The 22,008-nt window shown below is 44.8% G+C and overlaps 1 protein-coding gene across 4 annotated transcripts in view; it reads left to right on the forward strand.

Annotated features, from left to right (window-relative positions):
- VPS13C (vacuolar protein sorting 13 homolog C) overlaps positions 1-22,008 on the forward strand; it is a 5,236,720-nt gene that overhangs the window by 4,718,475 nt on the left and 496,237 nt on the right. For all 4 annotated transcript variants that reach the window (XM_069624493.1, XM_069624490.1, XM_069624491.1 and 1 more), the window contains one exon: positions 4,010-4,055. In XM_069624493.1, coding sequence (XP_069480594.1) covers positions 4,010-4,055 — 46 coding nt within the window. The remainder of the gene's footprint in view (positions 1-4,009; positions 4,056-22,008) is intronic.

Consider the following 22,008-nt stretch of genomic DNA (forward strand, 5'->3'; position numbering starts at 1 on the left):
GAGGAACAAAACAAGCAGCTATTGTACTAGGCCTGACAAAATTTCAGATAGTGCTGCAGGGGGAGGGGGAATAACAAGTAAGGAGGGGGGGTTGACCAAAGTTACTATCAGACTAGGCCCAAGGACCATTCAGATAGAGTAAGTGCATAGAAAAAGTAAGGGGGGGGCGGAGAGAAGGGGAGAACAGAGAATAAAACAGTGAAAAGTGCAGAGAAGCAGAGGGGGGAGCGAAAACAGTTCCAGAGGTCAGTGAGGCACATAATGTTGCAAGGGAACCCAAAATGTAGGCAAGGAATTCATGAAGACAATGGGCACAATGCAGGAAAACTTGACTGGCAACAGAGTGCGCAGCTAGTCACTAATTCTTAACCATTATGTTCCAGGAGTCCCGGGCTCAAAAGGCTGCAGCACCTGGGCCATCATGCCTTACAATGGAAAGCCACAAACATGGCTTTCCCCTTCCCCCTATCAAGGGTAAGATTTGTGCTACAAAGGGAGTTGTTTCCAGTCACCTGCAAGAAAAATGAAGTGCGAAAAATACAAGTACCAGAATCCTTAGAGACACTATAGTCAATTAACCTGCTACACCTGAAAAGGAAATTAAGACACGCCTGAAAAGGTAAAGAAACACAGCCTCCCTGAAGATTGATGGAGTCATGAAAACGTGCATTTGGAGGAGAAGTCAATGCAGGAAAACTTGACTGGCAACAGAGTGCGCAGCTAGTCACTAATTCTTAACCATTCAGATAGAGTAAGTGCATAGAAAAAGTAAGAGGGGGGCGGAGAGAAGGGGAGAACAGAGAATAAAACAGTGAAAAGAGCTGAGAAGCAGAGGGGGGAGCGAAAAAAGTTCCAGAGGTCAGTGAGGCACATAATGTTGCAAGGGAACCCAAAATGTAGGCAAGGAATTCATGAAGACAATGGGAATGGGCACAGCATGATTCAGGGCCAACCTGAGAAGGGAGATCCAGGGAAGGTCCTGCATGTGAGTTGAGGGGGATGAAGCCCCAAAGCCCCAAGAGTCAATGGGCCTCATTACGACTCTGGCGCTAAGTGTTTAATGGCGCCGTAAAAGGCTGCGGCGCCGTTAAACACTTAGCGCCTTACTACGAGGTCCCTTTGCGGGACCCGACCTTAACGGCTGGTCTACACCAGCCCTTAAAGTAGGGACCCGCAAAGGGCCCTTGGTGCCAAGTACGGTACCGCAATTTGCGGTACCGTACTTAGCGCCTTCCCCATTCCCATAGAGCCCTATGGGGCGAAAATGGGAATGGGGAAGGGCCATGGTTCAATGGGGAATTACCACCCTGCCAACCTTGGAATGGGGTGATAATTCCCCATTGAACCATGGCGGACCCGTTACAACACCGGCACCAACCATGGTGCTAATAGCGCCATGGTTTAGCGCCGGCGGTGTAATGAGGGCCAATGTGTCCGAAAAGTCAATCAAGCATTGGCAAAAGTCAGTGATGGTGAACCCTTCGTGAATCAAGACAACTCCAGCAATGAAGAAAAAGGGGGGGCAGAAAGAGAGGGGGGCACCCAACATCACAGGGGAACAGAGGGGGGGCACACATACGCATCACCGTGGGCAAGAGGGGGGGTCACAAATACGCATCACAGGGGGCAGAAGGGGAAAGACAGGGGTGGGTGGGGCACGTTCACATCACAGAGGCAAGGGTCATTAAAACCACTCAAATTCTTAGATAAGGGTTTTAGATGATTTAATGGTTGATTTAAATTCAAGAAAAAATTATAATCACCAGAAGCCAAAGTGTTACTGTTCTGACTCCCAAATATATCCTCTATCTGGTTATCACAAGAGTTTTCCCTACTTTCAATGTGGGTATCTATGGGAAGGGAAGTTTGACTCTGACAACAAGCTATTAAATAGTCTGGTATGGTTTATAGTGATTATTTCGACAGCCATAGTTTCGAATGGCAAGGTTTCGACAACAAATGCGCCGAAAAAATGCATTTTTTTTTTAAAGGGGGGGGGTTCGTTCCCCTCCCCTGTTTTTTTTAACCCTTAACACCCATTTTAGTTAAAAAAAAAAAAACTTTACCCACCGAAAAAATGAATTTTTTTCGATGCATTTTTGTCGAAACTTTTGGCATTTGAAACTATTTTTTTGAAACAATGCCTGGATACCGTCTAGTATTATAGCAATCTCCCTTTCTGAAGGTGACAAATACTGCGTGTCACCTAACAGAATCCTATTGTTCCCTGGGGGCTTTCTCCTCCCAGGTGATCCACCCAGGTAATGCCACCCCCACGGTTAGGATCAGAAAGCATCTGCCTTCAACCTGGCCACCTGAGAGGACACTTTGGCAGGAATTGTTTGAGGATTCCGCAGGATTCATCACACTGTAATGTGTGTCTCCTGAATGTACTGTCTGTCTATATTTTCAGATGTTTGCATGCATCTTAAGTGATGTAAAGAGGAACAACACAGCTCTGGAAGCAACATCGACCTGTAGATAGTTTAAAGAAGCGCAGCCACTAAATTAATATCCTGGTGTAGATAGTAATGTGTTGTCAGATGTCTGTGTATAATATATTAGTCTGTGGATTCATCACAGAGCTGCAGGTACATGCTACCTTTGTTCTACTGGTTACAGAATGTTATGAATTATCTCCAACCTTTTGGAACAGTGACATATGTATTTTGGGCAAGTCATTATCTCCCTGCAATGTGCCGTTTATTATTTTTGAGTTTGTCCTTTTGTTATGCCTTTTTGCCAAGATAGCTGAGCTGTGGGCCAGGAGGATTTAGAGGAGTTGTAACCTGCTGCCCATAGCAAAATGCCAGCAAGGTGAAGCCAATATCACTAGATGGGAGAAAGGTCTCCTGGGCGACTATCGAGACCACGCTTCTGCCTGTTGCTCCATGGCAAGGACTGCCAAGGGGGATGCTGTCTGCAATCACTCATCAAACTTAACAGTGCTATGCAACCAGAAATCTGGCACAGCGGGCACAAGACGATCAAAGTGCATGTGGGCCCATACCTGCCCTTTGCATCAGCCCTCAGCGCCATTGGACTCACCAACACTGCACTAGAGATCAGATATGCGGAAGGGTCAGCCACCACTGTGGCCATCTTCCCTGAATTGAGGCTTATTTATTTTCTGGTCCTCTGTCTCGGGACCCCTGAAGGGTGAGCTACCAGCTATGGTTCAGTGCGCTCTGCAGCACTATAAAGCAAGGACATTGCCGTTGGATAACTGCCATAACCTCTGCACATCTGCATACTAGCTGCCAGATGGTTTGCACTCCCCAGAATGCCACAAGGATCAGGTATGTAGGATGCACAATTGCTCATCACACCCAAGCCATCACTTTATCCCTGGGTTCCAAATTATGGTTTAGTTCCTGTCTTGACAACACGAATTGCCAGATTTTACCCTAGTTTCGCTAATTGAAGAGTGAATTTTGGTGTGTATGTTGACCGATTTGAACTCTGGTTCTGGTATCAAGCTTTTTTGAGTGATTTAGTTAACCTCAAAAGTCAGGGGAAAGGATTTTAGGAGAAAGTTGGTCCTGGTATGTGTGAGAATGTGTCTGTGGCTATCATTTGGTAGAACTGAAAACACCTTTCTTTTTCATTTAGTTCTTGGATTTGTTGTATGCTTTTGTCAGCAATAATCGAAGTGTATCAAACCAGACCACCAATTAAAAACCTTTGTCAAGGTCTCATCACCATGGTAGGAAATACATGGATGATGGTGTCACCTAGCACATAAAGGGTCTTTGGTGAAATGGAATTTTGGGTAAGTATATCATTTCTTTAGGCAGACAATCATTTCACCATGATGGCTAGTAAGTGTAAGTGCTTCAAATTCTGTTACTGTGATTCTGGTTTCATTGTTTCTTTGAAATGAATGCTTTCTCCATTACCAGAAGGGCTGTTTGACATCCCTGTCTATACTTCCATTTAAAAAATAAAAAAAGACCAAAAACAACTGTTGTCAAGTAGCTCTGACACTTCTTTTGTTTTAATCTTTCAGGGTGTTGTTGGCGGAGTCACAGGAATTATCACAAAGCCAGTGGAAGGTATGAAAACACATTAAACAAGCAAAACAAATATTTCCTAGACTATTGTATATCATGAAATTACAATTGTCCAAATTATGCAATATCCCATAAATTTGATCTGTTCTGTTACAGGTTAATTCTTTTAGCTACAACTATTCTGCCCCTTTTACAGCATTAAATGCTCTTAGTGTAATGAAAATAGCAAGTTTTTCCCAAAAAGTACACTTGGGTAGTACTCTTAGTGTATGTTCATATGTTTATAAAGCGGACACTGTAGAACACAAATTATTCTTGGTGCATGCAATTCCTTGAGAAGGATAGATGGTTTAAGAGAGAGTTTTAAGTTAGGCTACACCATCCGCTTGCCTGCATCCATGACCATCCTTGAACCAGCTGCCCCCATCCGCCACAAATGCTGCAAGAAACTAAAGATCCTCCCTGACCTAGCCAATGCTCTGCTTCAAAGACCTCCCTCAATCATCCCACGTAATGAACCCTTCACCATCGACTCCTTTGACTCCTGGCTCCATATCTCACTAATCCAGCTCACCCCCACTTGCCAATCCTCCGCTCACTGTGGTCCTTATCCCAGATGGTTTACACCAGAACTGAAGATTAAAAAACAACCGAATAAATCCCTCGAACGCAAATGGTGGAAAAGTAAAACTAGCCTGAGTAGATCCACCCTCGCCCAGCACCATCTCCACTACAAAGCCGAAATCCGAAAAGCTAAAAAAGCCCACTACAATTCTCAAATTCAAAACTGTGAAAACCGCAGCAAGGAACTCCACAAAATCATCTCTGAATTCATCAAATCGACCTGTACCTCCACCCAATCCACTCCATCTCAAGCACTCTGCGACTCGTTCTCTCTCCACTTCTACACCACTGCTCTCGAAAGAACAACTTCTCTTAACAACAAACTGGCCCTCCTGTCTCCGCCACATAATCCGTCCGCCCTACCAAACACCCCCCCACCCACCACAGCAACAACAACTCCACCCACTTCCGACTCGTTCACACCAATCTCGAGAGACGAATTTCTCGACCTTCTCTCTGCTCGGAAACCATCTGGCTCGCTCCTTGACCCCTGCCCCGCCTCAGTCCTCAAAGAAATATTCTTATCCACCTGCGCAGGAGCGTACACAAGAACCATCCTAAATGACTCCATCAGCTTCTTCCCCGACGCCTTCAAAACTGCACATGTCAAACCTCTTCTAAAAAAAACTTCCCTAGACCCCAAAAACTACTACCCCATCTCAAACACCTGGTTCCTTGCTAAACTCATCGATCGAACCGCATACTCCCAACTAAATGCCTTTGTCGAATCCAACAACCTCCTGGACCCTGCACAATCAAGCTTCAGACCACGACACAGAACAGAAACCACTCTGGCCTCAATCTGGGACAATCTTAAAATCACTGCAGACTCTGTGGAATGCGCTGCACTAATCCTCCTAGACCTCTCTGCTGCCTTCGACACAATTAACCACTCAATCCTACTCGACCGCCTCCACTCCCTAGGAATCCGTGGAAACGCTCCCAAACGGATAGCCTCCTTCCTCAACAACAGGAAACAAATAACCCTTCTCTCCACCTTTGCTTCCGTCGCCCGACCAGTCAATACTGGAGTACCACAAGGAGCATGCCTTTCAGCCCTCCTGTTCAACCTCTATATGTCCACCCTCCCTGGAATAATCCGCCCGCACAATATCCTGTGCTAGAACTACGCAGATGACACCCAAATAATCCTAAAACTCCTCAACTCAGAATTCTCAGCCCGACCTAAACCCCACTAAAACCGAAATCATGGTGTGTGGCAACACCGAGCTTCTCCCCCACCCTTTATCTTGGCCCACAGCCACTCTCGACTCTGACCTAACCCTCTCTTGCCAAATCAACAACGTCTCTAAGTCCTGCCATTACCACCTCAAAATTCTTAGACGCATTTTTCCCTACCTCTCCTTTCCTAACAGACTTGCCACTGTTCAATCTATTGTAATGTCGAGACTGGACTATGCTAACTCCCACTATCTCGGAGTCCGGGCATACCACCTCATTAAATTACAAAGAGCACAAAACGCTGCAGCCAAAATGCTTCTAGCACTGGGCCCAAGAGACCACAACTCTCCAGCTCACAGAACTCTCCACTGGCTCCCAGTTGGACGAAGTGCCACTTTCAAAACCCTATGCATAACCCACCGATCAGTGCACAAAACCGGCTCTCTATACCTACAAGACAAGCTTAAACCCTAGGACCCACCGCGCACTCTCAGATCAAGCTCCGTCCTCCTTTTAGTGATACCAAACACCAACTCAGTCAGGATAGGAAGATCCTCGTTCTCAGCCTTGGCCCCCACTCTATGGAACTCGCTTTCACCCGACATCCGACTCACCGAAGACTACTTGTCATTCCGCAAACTACTGAAAACGTGGCTATTCCCATAACACCAGTGACCACCCAAGATATGTCCATAACCCCCAGCAACCGAATGACGGAACACACAACGAAGCTGTCCTACCTGGTGCATACCCTCATGATAAGACATAATGGATGGATCAGAAGGAATGATTGGAATCAATGGAGTCGATTCATGGAGTAAACGGAATGAATAGTCACAGTAAACATAAATTCAGAGTTGATCGAACAGAGAAAATAAAAGTGTAAATGGAGTCGATGGAACGGATAGAGTGACTAAAACGGATAGAGTGACTAAAACGGATAGTGTGAGTGAAACGGATAGTGTGAGTGAAACGGACGGAGTGGACGCAACGGACAGGGTGGACGCAACGGACGGAGTGGGCTGGAACCGATGGAGTGGATGGAACAGACAGAATGGATCGAACAGATGGAACGGATCGAACAGATGGAGGGATGTCACGGATGGAGTGGATGGAGTGGATGTCGCGGATGGTGCGGATGTCACGGATGGTGCGGATGTCATGCATGGTGCAGATGTCATGGATGGTGCGGATGTCACGAATGGTGCAGATGTTACGGATGTGGCGTATGGTGCGATTGGTGCGGATGGCACGGATGGTGCGGATGTCAAAATGGTGCAGATGTTATGGATGTGGCGGATGGTACACATGTTGCGGATGGTGCGATTGATGCAAATGTCACGGATGTTGCAGATGGTGCGGATGTCACGGAGGGTGTGGATGTCACGGAGGGTGTGGATGTCACGGAGGGTGCGGATGTCACGGAGGGTGCGGATGTCACGAATGGTGCAGACTATACGGATGTTATGGATAGAGGCAACACCTGTTCACCATGATGTTACCAAATATCTATATTCCCTATATATGCTATGTACCGGTATACCCATATTTATCTCTATCCCATATATACCTCTATCCATCCTGTTGCTATATATATGTATATCGCTATGTACGTCCCTACTGTCCTGCTCGCATGCCTGGTCTCTGGCGCTTTTACTGATAACCACCATATCACACCACTACACTTACTCTTTTCTATACACCATCATTAGCTAGAACACAGCTATACCCCTGATCATTCGGCCTAGCTGTTCACATACGAACACGACCTCACAAACACCTCATCACCCTAATAAAACACAGCTAGCTGAGCACATTCCGGCTAGCTTAGGCATTCTTCAGGCCTAACACAGCCAGAACCCAGTTTGGGTGTCCACCCTCCAGACTGAACACATCCAACTGACTTCGTCAGCACTACGCCTACAGCTATGAAGTAGCTATCATCCAACAACCACACCAGCTGCACACATATCCGGTGCACCCATGCACCATACGACACTCTCTCTCTCTACTGACTTGAACTACGGTTCCCGAGGGCGTTCAACCTACCAGCGCTTTGAGGTCCTACCAATGATATATAAAGCGCTATATAAATGCCAAGTAACATAACATAACATTGTTACAGAGGGTACTGTTTTTGTGGTGGTATTGTTCTGGCAGATCAACAAACAAGTGACTCGAGAAGTAACGCTTCAATTGTAGTTCTATTTACATATTTATAGGAGACAGTTGGGATAAACACTTAAAGGGACTATGGGTTACCACTTACAGTGATAGTGATCCAAGGATGAGAGAGGACAGCAGAACTGAAGTTCAAATCTTTTACTATGGGATCCTTACAGTATGGGTCAAAACAAGTGGGGCTGGAATGAAGGGCATCTGAAGTGTCAGGAATAACTAAGTGGTCCAAGCTATCAGCAAGTATAAACCCAAGTGAAATTCGAAAAATGTAATATAAATTCAGGGTGGCTTGTTCTCACTCTGGGCTTATCCCAGGTATCCCATCCCAGGTTGGACTCTTGAATAAGGTGTACACCTTATTCAAGTGCCAACTCCTTACCTATCTCCGTCAGTTCTTTCTCTCTTTGTGGGTCCCTCAGGTCTTGGCAATTTCCCTCCACCATTCTACTCACTGCAACATCGGATGAGGAATCAGTGATCTCCTGGAATACGAGGGGTTTAAACACCAGATGAACAAAGAAAACCCCCAGTTAAACAACGCCACAATAATATGCTTACAAGAGACCTGGATATGCGACCTCCCTGTGAGTAGAAATTTCGAGATATCAATGAATCCAGCAAAAAGAGGACACGAGGGGAGGCCCTCTGCGGGTTTAATTACCCTAATAAGAAAGGGCAGTGACTGGCGGATAACGGACAAAGGAAACGCAACCCACTTCATACAATGGACACTATTAGAAAACAACAGTGATAACAAAAAAGCGGAAACTTTGGCCATTCTGGTGATACATGTTTACTGGAATCCAGTAGGAATAACAACCGACCAGTTTCTGGAAGCAATAACAGACATAATAGTTACCAGAATGGAATTTAATCCATATATTCAAATAATCATATGTGGAGACTTTAACATAAAATGTCTAGCAACAAACGGGACTTCTTGTTGGAAGCATTAAGGATGGGAACTTCGAATGCCTCCAGATGGATGCAAAAGGGTTCAACCTGCACATGCTAAATGGTCAAATATCGGGGGGCATTCCCGGAGCACACATGTGGTCTAACGGTCAAGTACCATCGACAGTAGACTACATATGGGTAACCACAACCTTATTACAGAAAATAAAAAGTTTTGAAATCGTACAACAGAAAGACAGTGATCATAACATCTTGAAATCATCTTGGAGGAGAGCTAAAAACTCGAAGACCAAAGAGAAAAGCCTCAAAGAACCTGTCGGTCAACCGAATAAGGCTGACAAAGAAAGATATTCTAATACTGAAAGGGGCTATCAACGAATTAGAAAAACAACTTGACGGGACACCTCAATTATGAAACACTGCTGGAAGCCTACACAATTAAGAACTCAGGGCTTAAAAATGACACACTAATACACAAACACAAATATAGCTGTCAATTAGTGGAAAGAAGGAAACAACTAAGAATGGAAATAAGAGAAATTAAGAAAAGAAAAAAAGACTCAGTCACAGAAAGACAAAGGAACATCAAGTCAAGTCGAAACCAATTCAGAAACTGGGTAACTGAGTTTCGAAACAGAAGACAACAAGAACAAGGGGAAGTAATGCTAATGACTCTACAGAAGTCCAGCACCAGAGAAACATGGGACCTAATTAACAACTATACCCTGAACCAACAAAGCAGGCTAATAGGTGGAGTTTCTGAGCAGGAGTGGATAAAGGATTACACAAAAGTATTTTCCGCCAGAACTGAAGATGTGGACTTACCTGATGTGATCACAAAGCATGCCTGGATGACAATGATGGTTGAGGTGGAAATCGAAATTGCAATTTGGAAATTAAAGGACTCCTCTGCTGCCGGGCCAGATGGGGTAACTAATATCCACCTGAAAAAAGACCCAAAATCTTGGTGGGGGCTAATAAACAAAATAATTGTGACACAAAAAAAATCCCTGAATTTTGGACAAAAAGCATAATAGTGCCAATCTACAAAAAAGGTCAACGTGATATGCCCACAAACTATAGGCCAATCTCACTTCTAGCTACTACAGGAAAGCTTTTTGCAGCTGACCTACAGAAGAACTTGACAAGGTGGGCAGAGACAAATAACATCATAGATCCCAGACAAACAGGGTTTACGAAGCGTACCGGCACAGACTTAAACCTCTTCATCCTGTCAATGTTAAAAACAAATGCAATAAAATTCAAAAGAGAACTGCATTCGGCGTTTATCGATCTAAGTCAAGCGTTTGACACTGTAAACAGAAGAAAGCTATGGGAAAAGTTAAAAGCGTGGTCCTGTCCAGCAGAGCTGCTGAACCCTATCAGGGCGTTACACCAAAACACGACCACGCAAATCAGGCTGAACGAAGATGGTGATCTGACGCCCAACATCAGAATCAACAAGGGCGTGAAACAAGGTTGTCCGCTTGTGACCACGCTATTCAAATTGTATTTAGCCGACCTACCCGAAATAACATCAAACACAAGACACTTCAGTCCAAAAATAAATGATCAAGAAGTGGCTTTAATATGCTATGCTGATGACATAGTTTTATTGGAAGAAACCAGAATCGGACTACAGCGACTCATAAAGAACTTGCAGAAATATATGCTAAAAAACAACTTGATGATCAACGTGGAAAAATCGAAGATCATGACGATAAGCGGAAAGGACAACGCTGCAATGAAAAAATTCACCTGGGAGATAGAAGGAGAAACACTAGAGCGGGTGTCGGAGATAAGATACCTAGGAGTTGGACTCAACATCTCAAGAGTGGAAAAGAACTGGGAAGATATTTTGACCGCAAAAGTCAAGAACTTAAGTGCGCAAGGAGGAGTCGTAAAAGGGAAACACGGAAAATTCTCCCAGGCGCCAGTAAGAATGTTCTACGTACAAAAAGTACTTCAGTCGCTAACATATGACAGCGAAGCCGGAGTGAACCTTTCCCATAAAATCTGGCCCAAGTTGGAAAGTGGGTTCTGGAATCCTCTATTGAAGCTACCAAGGAACACACTGATAGTAGCCATAAGAGCGGAACTTGGGTTAGAGTCGCTAGAAGCCACCATGAAATGGAAATCATTAGGCCTGTTGAGGAAAATCAGTGAAGACAGTCCTGCTGAGGGCTACAAAATATTGGCTACGAAAGGGCAAAGCAACAGTTCAACCTACCTAAACCAATGGAAAAGGGGATGGAGTCAAATTCTGTCAGACTTGGAATCATCAAAAGAAGAACTGGTGACAAACTCTAACAAAGTCAAAGAAAAACTCCTGAGACAAGATTGGATATCAACAAGAGAGGCCAAAATGAAGTTAAAGAACATAAAGAACATGGCCGTGGAACACAGGAAAAGAAATGCGCTTCCTGAGTATCTGGTAAAATTTCCGTCAAACACACACAGAGCCCTACTAATGAAAATTCGACTAGGAGTATACCCGACCAACGACTACAAAAACAGAACTGGAGGCAGAGGTACGAATGAAGGGCGCTGTATATTCTGTCTGGACATCGACCAACAGGAGACACCGGCACATCTCCTTTACAAACTGTGGAGCAGTATCAAAAGTGAGAAAGCAAATACTAACAAGGCACATGTCAAACATGACACAAAGAAACGACGAGGAACAATGGGACTACTTTATTCAAGGACACAATCACAGATTCTCGTACGCAGGAATAAACTTCTTGGAAAAAATCCTGAAAGAGAAGAATAAAGAATCAGTCATGGAAAACATGTAAAAAGACTGAAGAAAAATAAACAAATAAACATGGTGGTCAAAAAATGTTAAGATGGTCAGGAAACGGAATAGAAAGTGTGATAAAAGTTTACATGTAAACTAAATTTTTACACGTTAAATAAAAAAAATTAAAAAATAAAATTCTCTCCGTTTCACTTCCTTCACCCCTTTAGGTATCATCATTCTCCTGATTACCACAATCTTTATTTCTTATTGTACCACCCTTCTCATCATCAGTTTTCTCAAGATTTCTGTGCCGCATTTCACCTTCTGCACCCCTTTGCTTTTTCCTACTTTCTGGCTACCTCTTCATTGAGATATTTTTATTTTTGCATTTTTGTTTTTCGTCTGTCTCCCTGCCCGCTCTGGTCAGGAAACACCACATAAGGGTGTACTTTGCAGGATCTGGCTTGGATTCCCTGCTAGTGCCTTTTTGTTATTGAACTTGTCAGGACTGGGTTTCAGACTGTCTGGGCCCAATACACAGCCCTGCCATGAAATGTCTTTTGCTGGACAGATGTGGCATTTGTGGATGTCCATGATTCAACAGCCCTTAGTTGTTTGAATGGTGCAGATCCATGCCATTGATGGGCTGGGGTATACCCCAGCCTGGATTTTGTATAGGAAGAGGAGTTTTGCCGCCATTTCAGAGGTCACCCACTAGAACCAAGAGGACGAGCTTGCACTGAAGACCCAGAGGATTGATGCCACGGACAACCAGCATTGCCCAAGCCATCTCGTGGTGAAGCCTTGCTGCCCTTTCTATCACCAGTGAAGACCCTTGTTGGTGCCTCCTTCACATGGTCCTATGTCCTGCTCTAGAAGCCTGATGTCAGTAATAATCGAAAGTGTCCCGCATCAATCCTGTGGGCTGTCCATCCACTGCAAAGACCTCCATAATGCCATGGTTGCAATTCCAAGTTTGAGCATGGGACCCTGCAGATCCTCAACTTGAGGCCTCGAAACATTGCTGCTGTTGTTCTCCCCTGCAAAGAGGGGTCTTCCTGGAGTCTGTCCCTTGCTGCCACCACAAGTCAGGTTTGCTGACCCCTGACCAGGGGTGTTATATGTGATTTTATTGCTTCGATAACAGCAAAGTACATATTTATTGAATCATTATTCATCTGTGAAACTGTTATGGAAACCTTTTTTCACCGCACCTGATCGCTTTGTATAATTGGTATCTCTAGTCTCATACTGCCAGCTAGTGGCTTTTTCCTTAATGCAATGTTATCTTTTCCTAACATTGTACACATGTTTCTTTTCATTTCCCTCAACTAACATACATTATCCCTACACTTATCCCTACACTTAACCTATAAGCCTTTTTCCCGCAGATTCCACATCTTATACATATTCCCTCCAGCTTTGCTGCTTTGGAAAATTTTCGACAGGGGCCATAGTGGACCTCGCCCTGCCCGTCGACCATCGATCCGTGTTGCTCTGCGTCTGGTCGTCGGCTCCGGACGTGACGTCAGGCGTCCTATAAATACCACATCACTACGCCCCAACCTCAGTTCCTTTGTTCCATTCGCTAACACGCTGCTTGGGAACACAGAGCTTCGACTCAAAACGTTGCACTTTTTTCAAAATCCTCGACGCGAGATGTCGGTCACTCAGGTATCAGGTTTCAAACAGTGGATTGTGGCACCAATAGGTCCATCACTGACCCACACAAGTTGTGTCTCTGGTGCCTCGGAACGGGTTACAGGACTGGCAGGTGTCTTGTCGTGTGCCAAAATGCAATCTGAATACCTTTTGCGATGGAGCTGCAAAACTTGCTCTGGGTCGACCGCCCCCAAAATCATTGGCGCGGTCGATGGTTCCACGCAGCAAGCATCAAAGCCAAGAGCAGCTCTTGGTATACTCAACCCCTCTAGTGCCCAGGTACCAATAATGTCGGCACTGATACATTTTTCGATGTCAAAAGAGATCTAATGGAAGCCGGATTATCCCGGTGCATCCAAGGATGTTGACGCTACCGCTTCTCGATCCCGATCAACACAGACATCCACCATATCAGCACGAGAGAAAAACCATTGACGTTGACAGTTGTCGAGAAAACATTCACCCCACAACCTCGGTCCGAATTATTAGATACCATAGCAGGTATCTTCGGTGGTTATGACGCCGATGACCGGGGGATGTCGATCCGATTTATTTGGGTTCAGGAGGGGTCGATTATTTTGACTAACAGAATCAGCTTTTACAGCTGGCTCAAGGCCTCCAGGACGCCAGCGGTCTGGACTCTTCACCAGACCTTGAATTTCAGCAGTCCCACCCCTATCTTCATAATACTCCTAAGTTCAGGGTTCTGGTAGAAAGGGTTATTGACACCCTGGGATTTGACTCATCAGTGGCTCCTGTACAAGGTTATGACCTTACGGACATTTTGGATGAAGGCCTTAACACTCAACGTAATATGCCTTTAAACCCTGCCATTGAGGATCCGGGAAATATAGGTTGGCTACAGGAGACCCTTCATACCTCTCCTCTCACCTTTTCCCAGAGGGGTTTGTTATGCAGGCTGCTACGGTCTCTTCTAGACCTGCATCTTCAACATCCACTCTGCCTCCAGACAGGGAATCAAAAAGTAGATGCCTTGGTGAATATAGCATTTACTTCAGGTAGCATGATCCTCAAAGCTACAAATGTGGCAAGCAGTTTTACAAAGTACTGTGTCGGTCTCTGGACGGCAGTGGAAAATGCTGCTCAGTATGTCCTGGAAGGAGAAATGCGCGAGGGCTTCCTACAGCTAGTGAAGGATGGGAAAGAGGTGGCCAGGCAGTCGCTTCGAACGGGCCTGGACACCGCCGACTGTGTGGGCCGATCTATGACATCGGCCATAACACTAAGAAGGCAGGCTTACTTAAAAACCTCTGGTTTTTCGCCTAATGTCCAAGTCAAGCTTCTGCAAAACGAAACCATGTATCGCTACACAGTGGCCCAATAATGCACTCCTAGGGGGACAACTGTCCCAAAACATATTAATGTAACTACCTGTGTCGTTCCCTGAATATAGTGGGAAAACTGTTCAGTTTAAAGTTCAGCAGTTTTAACTTACTCTAAGGCATGTTAATAACAGTCATGTATCATGAACATTTGCATCAATAGTAAATCCTTATTGTGGTTTAAACAAACACATTGATTAATGGCCCGGCAAAAAAATAAAAAAAATAAAATCACGTAGTCTGTGTCGGAACACTTCGTTTTATGCCAAATTGTAGTCAAAGAAAATCATACAAGTCACAACCCATCGTGCTTATTCTCACATATAAGTGCGATAGTAATTAACACTTGAAAGTGGTCAAAATTGTTCGCAGATCAACAAACTAAGAACTTGAGATCCAGTGTTCACAACATTCACACATGGAATTTTATACATATCATGTGATATTCACAACAAAACCAAAGTAGCTCCTTATCGATGTCTCTATGACCAACGCGTTTCAGATTCAAAATCCATCCTCTGGGTGAGAGCTATGAGTTCCTATTCGGTGTACTTCTTCTGCAGGGTTGTAAGAAATGACCATTCAGTGTCAGAGTGTTTAAATACTAATCCAGATTGATTCACAAATGAAAATGTGATTGTACTAACATCCATGTACCTTGGAAGGTGACTCCATGTACCTGTGGGGGTCAATATGTATCGTAAGTATTGTGTACCAATAAGTATCTCTCCTTTTCCAATAATTGTTGTAAATAGGACCAAAACAGAAAACAACTCACCCAGCCTTGGGGATGAGGTTGGAGATTGCTGGGCAATGGTAGTAGTGCAGTCAAGAGGGCGATCTGTATAGTGTTTACAAAAGGAAATAGATGTTGGATTAATCAGGGCTGACCCAAACAACGGCCAGATATTGTGCTGTCTGCCAAACTTAAGGTCAATAGATAGCCAAATCAGGTCCATTACTATCAGCATGTCAGTACCTAAGGGCGGTAGAGTGGAGACAAATATCTAAGGGAAAAACCCCAAACTACTGGATGCAGTTAACTAAAATTGCATCTCACAAAATCTCACTCACCCCGACAGCCGGAGTCGACTATACCATGGCGCACGTTACAATCTTACCAAATACCTTGTACCCCGACCCCGACACCTCAAGCTTCTGGACATACCCTTCGAGGGAGATCTTCTTTTCAGCCAGAAAGCCGATGATTCCTTACAGAAATTTTAAGGAATCCGATATCGCTGCCAAATCCTTAGGCCTAGCTGCGCAGTTGGCCAAACCTGCATTTTGCTTTGCATCTAGGGCACATCGCTACAGGAGATATGCTCCTTACGGCAGGAGAGCGCAGCTCCCACCAGCCAGGCCAGGGCAGAAGCTTTTCTCGTGCTCTGGAAGGGGCAGAGGGGCTTCTAGAGGTCAACAGGCAGTGTCAACAGCGAGGGCGACCCAGCCTCCAAAGCCACTTTTTTTTTCCCCTCCCATAGCAGACCGGTTGGCGGACAGTTAACAGAGCATTTGCTCCAATGGCAGGGAATTACTTCAGATGCCTGGGCTCTACAGCTCATTCAGTGGGGTTATTATCTGCCATTGGTAGGAAAACCACCGGACAGACCTCCCCCGCCTCCAATCCAACCGGGACAGGAGCTCCAGGAAGAACTGTTGCTGAAGGGTGCCAGGGAAGAGGTACCGCCGTGCAGAGCGGATTGGGTTGATATTCCTGGTATTTCCTGGTACTCAAGAAAGGAGGAGGTCTCCGTCCCATTCTGGACCTCAGGGCCTTGAACAAGTTCTTGAGGATAGACATGTTCAGGATGGTAACGTTGAGAGAGATTCTCCATGCTCTCGAACTACAGGACTGGCTGGTATCGATAGACCTACCAGGATGCCTATTTCCATGTGCCAATCCATCGAAAGCACAGGAAGTTTCTAAGGTTCACCATAGGAGATATGCACTATCAGTTCAAAGTGCATCCCTTTGGTATAACCTCTGCCCCACGGGTCTTCACCGAGCTCATGGTGGTAGTTGCGGCTCATAACAGGAGATCCGGGGTCCATGTATTTCCATATCTGGACGACGGTCTTCTATCCTCCTCCACACCCTTCTAAGCAGGAAGAAGGCTTACATCGCCTAGACCCAAAGAGGGCGTTATTATATTGTCAGGACAGATGATTTCAGGAGAGCTGACCAGCTCTTCTTGCCTTTTTCCTTATCCTGAAAGGGCCTGCCCATAACCAAGCAGTCTTTATCCGATGGATAATTTTCTGTGTAGATGAATGCTACCAGTCCACTGGGAAAGAATTACCAGCAGGCATCAGGGACCATTCCACAAGGGGAGTCTCAGCATTCTCAGCATTGCAGATGGGAGTCCCTGTCCGGGAGATTTGTTGTGCTGCAACATGGTCATCCCGGCATACCTTTGCAAAGCACTACAGTCTAGATGTGGCTCGTACTTCTGATGCACGTTTTGACAGGGTAGTGCTGCAAAATTTCTTAGTATAACTTTCTACCCGCCTCCTTCATTTACTGCTTTGGGAGTCTATCAGATAAGAGGAATCTGCGGGAGAAAGGCAATCCATTGAAGGAGAAATGACTTACCGTAATGTTCTTTCTATGAATTCTTCTCCAGCAGATTCCTCATCTCCCCTCCCATCCGTCCCCTCTTAGAAGGTCAGTGGTTGGTGCGCATCTTCTCTTTCACTTTGACTTGGTGATGGTACTCTGTGTCCATTTTCTGTCTTCCTGCCACCGTTTTTTCAAAACAAAGATTTTTCTAACGCTACTTGTAGTGTTGGTTCAATTGTTCCTCCTTTGGAGGTCTATAGTTACTTTCTTTTTAAGGGCTCATTAGCCTGTTTGTTTTCTCTGTTTTCCTATGCAGCGTGTGGTGCTCAGGGGGGAAAAAGGGGGGAACTGAGGTTGGGGCGTTGGAGCGTAGGATTGTGGTATTTATACCATTCCTGATGTCATGTCTGGAGCTGACGACCAGACGCCGAGCAAGATGGATCGATGGTTGACGGCTGAGTCGAGGTCCACTGTATAACATTTTCCATTTTCCAAAGCAGCGAAGCTGGAGGGAATATCTTTCAGATGAGGAATATGCGGGAGAAGAATCCATAGAAAGAACATTACAGTAAGTCATTTCTCCTTTTAATGGGCCCCCCAGGCCCCTTCCCTCATCGCCTCCTGAAACCCCTCTTTATCTCTACTTCTTATAGTTTTAGTAACTGAACCCGCTTTTTTCCATTTTAAATTTTGCTTGTGATCACGCATTATTGCCTTCATTTCGTGATTGTAACATTGTTTCGATATTTAATACCCTTGTTATTTTTTATTTTCGTTATTATCACCTCTTCGTATATTGACTCTGTGGGTTTTTTGCAATTAAATCACTGGATGCCGACCAGGGGTTCTTTGCTGCCCTTCTTGATTTGCTAAATTCTGAGGATTCATCCTCATCACAGGAGTCACTGTGGCTTCTGTCCTGAGATTTCTGGCTGGTCCTGCTGCAAGTTTGTTTGAGCGGTCCCTCACCCCGTGATTGTAACTGCCAGATAGTCAGTCCCAAACCCAACACCATCTTCAGCAACTGAACCCATGATCACATGACCTTCATAATCCGAACTACTGCCTATAGTAAGTGGCCCCTGGGGTGAAATTCTAGAAGATTAGAGCAAGCGTCTCGAGTTTACTTAACGTTTTGGAGCACGCCGCTCCCCATAGGAATTGTATGGGTGTAAAATCGACTTCCTAGCACTACCCTTTTCTGGCTGAGACTGGAAGAAGTTTAGCAAAGTGCCTTCCTAGAGTGAGTGGGAGGTGCCATTAAAAGACATTTCTGTTACTTTCCTTTTGAATTAGCAATGCTTGTCTAATGGAATTTGGGCTTCCTGCCTCCAAATCCAGATATTCACCTGCACATTGAACAGTTTACTTACCTGCTAGAAAAGGACTCCATGTGTGATATTCCTAACGTACAACTATAAGGCAGGTATTCCTACCGTACAACTATAAGGCAGGGTGTAATATTGTGTTTTACTGTGTTTCTCTTGTCACTTAACTAGTACAGTTGTGCACTGAATTATTGAATTGCTTTGAACTATTCGAGGGTAGAGCTGTGTGTAATTCCTTTTAGGGATTGCTAACAGTGTGTATGCATGCATATATAGGAGTGTTTTGTAGTGTTGTCAGGATGGAGTAATGCCTGACTTGCCCTAAGTTAAGGTAGGATTTCCCTACCTAAAGAAACGGTTGTATACGAATTGATCGTTTTACAACTGCTCGAATGACAATTGACCTTTTCACAATTGACCGCATTGTGAAGGTCAATTGTACCATATATGTGGGGGGAACCCCCCACCCAACGCCAAACCCCTGTGTGTCCAAAACCTATATTTGCCCTCACAGCTAAAGATATACAATGTGAAGGGATGTCAGCACTAAAGGAAGTGTTAAAAATAAAGGTCTGAGCTTCTTCCAGCTCTGGCTTGTTTTCAGCGTCACCTTTCTCAAGTTCAAAATAGTTCCAACGGGTCTCGGGGTTCCCTTCCCCAAGTCCAACACAGTTCAAAAGATATTTTAGGGTCTCTTCCCCACGTTCAACACACTTCAAAGAAACCTCTGGGTTCCCATCCAGTAGTTCAACACTGTTCAAAGAAATCTCGGGGCTCCGTTCCCCCAAGGTCAACGCAGTTCAAAGAGTCTCAGGGTTCCCTCCCCCAAGACAGCAGCTCCTCCAACAGAACTTCTATGAGCCTCTTGACTTTTAAGAATACTTCCAGTTTACTGCTGTAATCCTCTAGGCTCTTGAATAGTTCAAACAGATGTTTGCTTTCACTTCAGCACTTAACATGCAACACAGTCTTTGTATCGTGGCTTTCTTTGGTTCTTTCCCAACTAGGGCTACTCGGTCTAGGCTCAGTTGTCGGACGACAGGGTCCACCCATTACAGGTCATGCAACCAATAACCCGTGGCATTTTTTGAGGCTCTCGACTTTCCTTGGTTCTTTCCACAAATTTCACACTTCTCTTTCACAATGTCCATTAAAGGCATGGTCTAGTAAAAAATGTTATTGTCCCTACGGGTCGGCCATGTTTTTTTAAGCCTAAGTGGCTCGATTTTAGAAAACTTTCCTATGGACCTTACCCGAGTTTTCGTCTATTGAACGCATGCGAAAACAAGCACCAGGGAGCCGCCCTTTTCTGATAATCCTATCTTTTCCCCGATCGCCCTGGCTGACCTGCTTTTGCGGCACTAAATCAATTCCCCCGCCCCTGAGCCTGACATTATCAAAACATTCATATTCCCCGCCTCACCCTGTGACGTTACTGTGCTGCGTAGGCAAACGCGCTCAGTCGTCTTCTGCGTGACTCCACACAGAACCCGGAAACCAACACAGATCAACTCACAACACAGCGCGCCACAATTCGGAATATGAAACTGTACTTTAAAATGAAACGGCAACACGGTACTTTTGGTAAAGTACATTTATTTGACATTAAATGTTTAGAGAATATTCAGCAATTGACATATGAACTCCAGAAGCCATTTATTTTCTTTTATCTGTATCTGCAATAACTGTTTTGTTTCATCTTGAGTCACGCGCTGTTCCTTTATGGTACACAGGGTGTTTATTTTCGTAAAAAGAATCACTTTGGAAGCACGGTGAACCGCAAGGCTGTTCCATCAAGTAGGCACTAGGCCAGCGTAAAGGTTGATATGTTGCTTTTAGCCACTAGTACACCGTAAGGGCATGTGGGCCCTTGGCGATCGTCCCATAATATGGTGATCGTGCTCCAGTTGTTAACATGAAGCTGCAGGTGTCTGCTGAAGAATCCATCCGCCGGTGTCTCAAACAGGTGGCAGTGGCAGAAAGGGATCAAATACCTGTTATGAAAACAGAAAAATGATAATTAGTCTTGCTAGCCGAACTTCATTAATATTACTCATTTTATTTATTACGGCCGATCAGAAACTATTTGCTTGCAAGGATAGTTCAATGGAGTATGTTCGTCTCTAAAATCAATGCGAAAAGTAACGAGATAAATCGAGGCCAACACACAGTGATAAACGACAGTCTACATGCGTGAGGAATGATATGATATATGATATGGCATTTGTAATGCGCCTATACTCAAGTGTTTCTAGGCATGAAGAGGCAGGTGGGGAACAAGGGCAGACAGACAACGATCCCGCTAGGCCAGGTGTCTTTCTGATCGCGCATGGGGAAGGGCTGTACATGGTTAGTTGAACACAAATTAAATAATAGGGCCATCTGTTGGCAAGTGCAAGGTAAATGCCGGGAGAAGTGGCTGAAGGATACAGAGACAGTCCCGTAGTGCAGGGAAAAGTGGCTGGGCCAAGGACCGAGATCGGTGAGACCAGTGGACCTGCATGCCCATGTGCCCACTACGAACAGTTTTACTTGATTTTCCTAGCTCTTCATTCATTCATTCATTTATTCATGCATCCATTCATTAAATCTTCATTCCGGTATAAAAGCGTGTAAAGATTTACTTACATTATATTTGAAATTTCCATTGTGTCTCTTCGTAATGCAGTCTGTAAAACGGACCGTGCTCTTGACAATGATTTTTCGTATACTGACCTAAAACTGAAACTCGGTCTAGTTTCTGAATTTTCTGCCTTATCGTCTCTTACGTTATTGCGCACTCCCTTCAAATGTAGTTCTTTCGGCATGGTCCCTGTCTCAAGGTCAAAAAACAATAGACCCTTATACTTCCAGTGCGACTTGTGGGCCTCATCTGGGCGCTGTCCTTCGCATTCTTTATTTGCAACATCACGTAGTATAGGCATCTGTGAGAACTTGAAGTTTAGAATCCGTCTATGTAGTGCGCTTCAATGTGCAAATGCGAACTGGCTTCTCTCCCAAATGCCACGGGCCGCTTGGCTGGCGCGTTCTAAGTGCCCCAATTTTGTCCCCGTTGTCTGCGAGCTTTGCAGCCCAAATTGAGACATTGAATTTTTGGCGGAAGGTCAGGGAAAGTATAAAGTACCACAGGAGTTGAGTTAAAAGTGAGATTTATTGTTTGTTTGTTTTATTATTTGCAATGCGCAAGCCTCCACTCCGTTAACAGTGCGCAGCATTTACATTTACATGAGATGAGACATGAGAAAAATATATACATACACATATATGAGGTGAATAGAGAGAATTCAAAGATGACACCCAGCTTGTTCGCCACCCATGATGGTGAAGGTAGGGGTTAGGGTTACAGGTACACTGTACAATAACATTTATTTACAAAAAGCCAATCGTATTGCAATTATTTAAACCGGGATTTGTACTTCACAATCAGCTGTGCTTCGGGTGGGCATGGCACAGT

Source organism: Ambystoma mexicanum, chromosome 11 (genome assembly GCF_040938575.1).
Source record: "Ambystoma mexicanum isolate Mex_15411 chromosome 11, UKY_AmexF1_1, whole genome shotgun sequence".
In the NCBI taxonomy this organism is placed as follows: Eukaryota; Metazoa; Chordata; class Amphibia; order Caudata; family Ambystomatidae; genus Ambystoma; species Ambystoma mexicanum.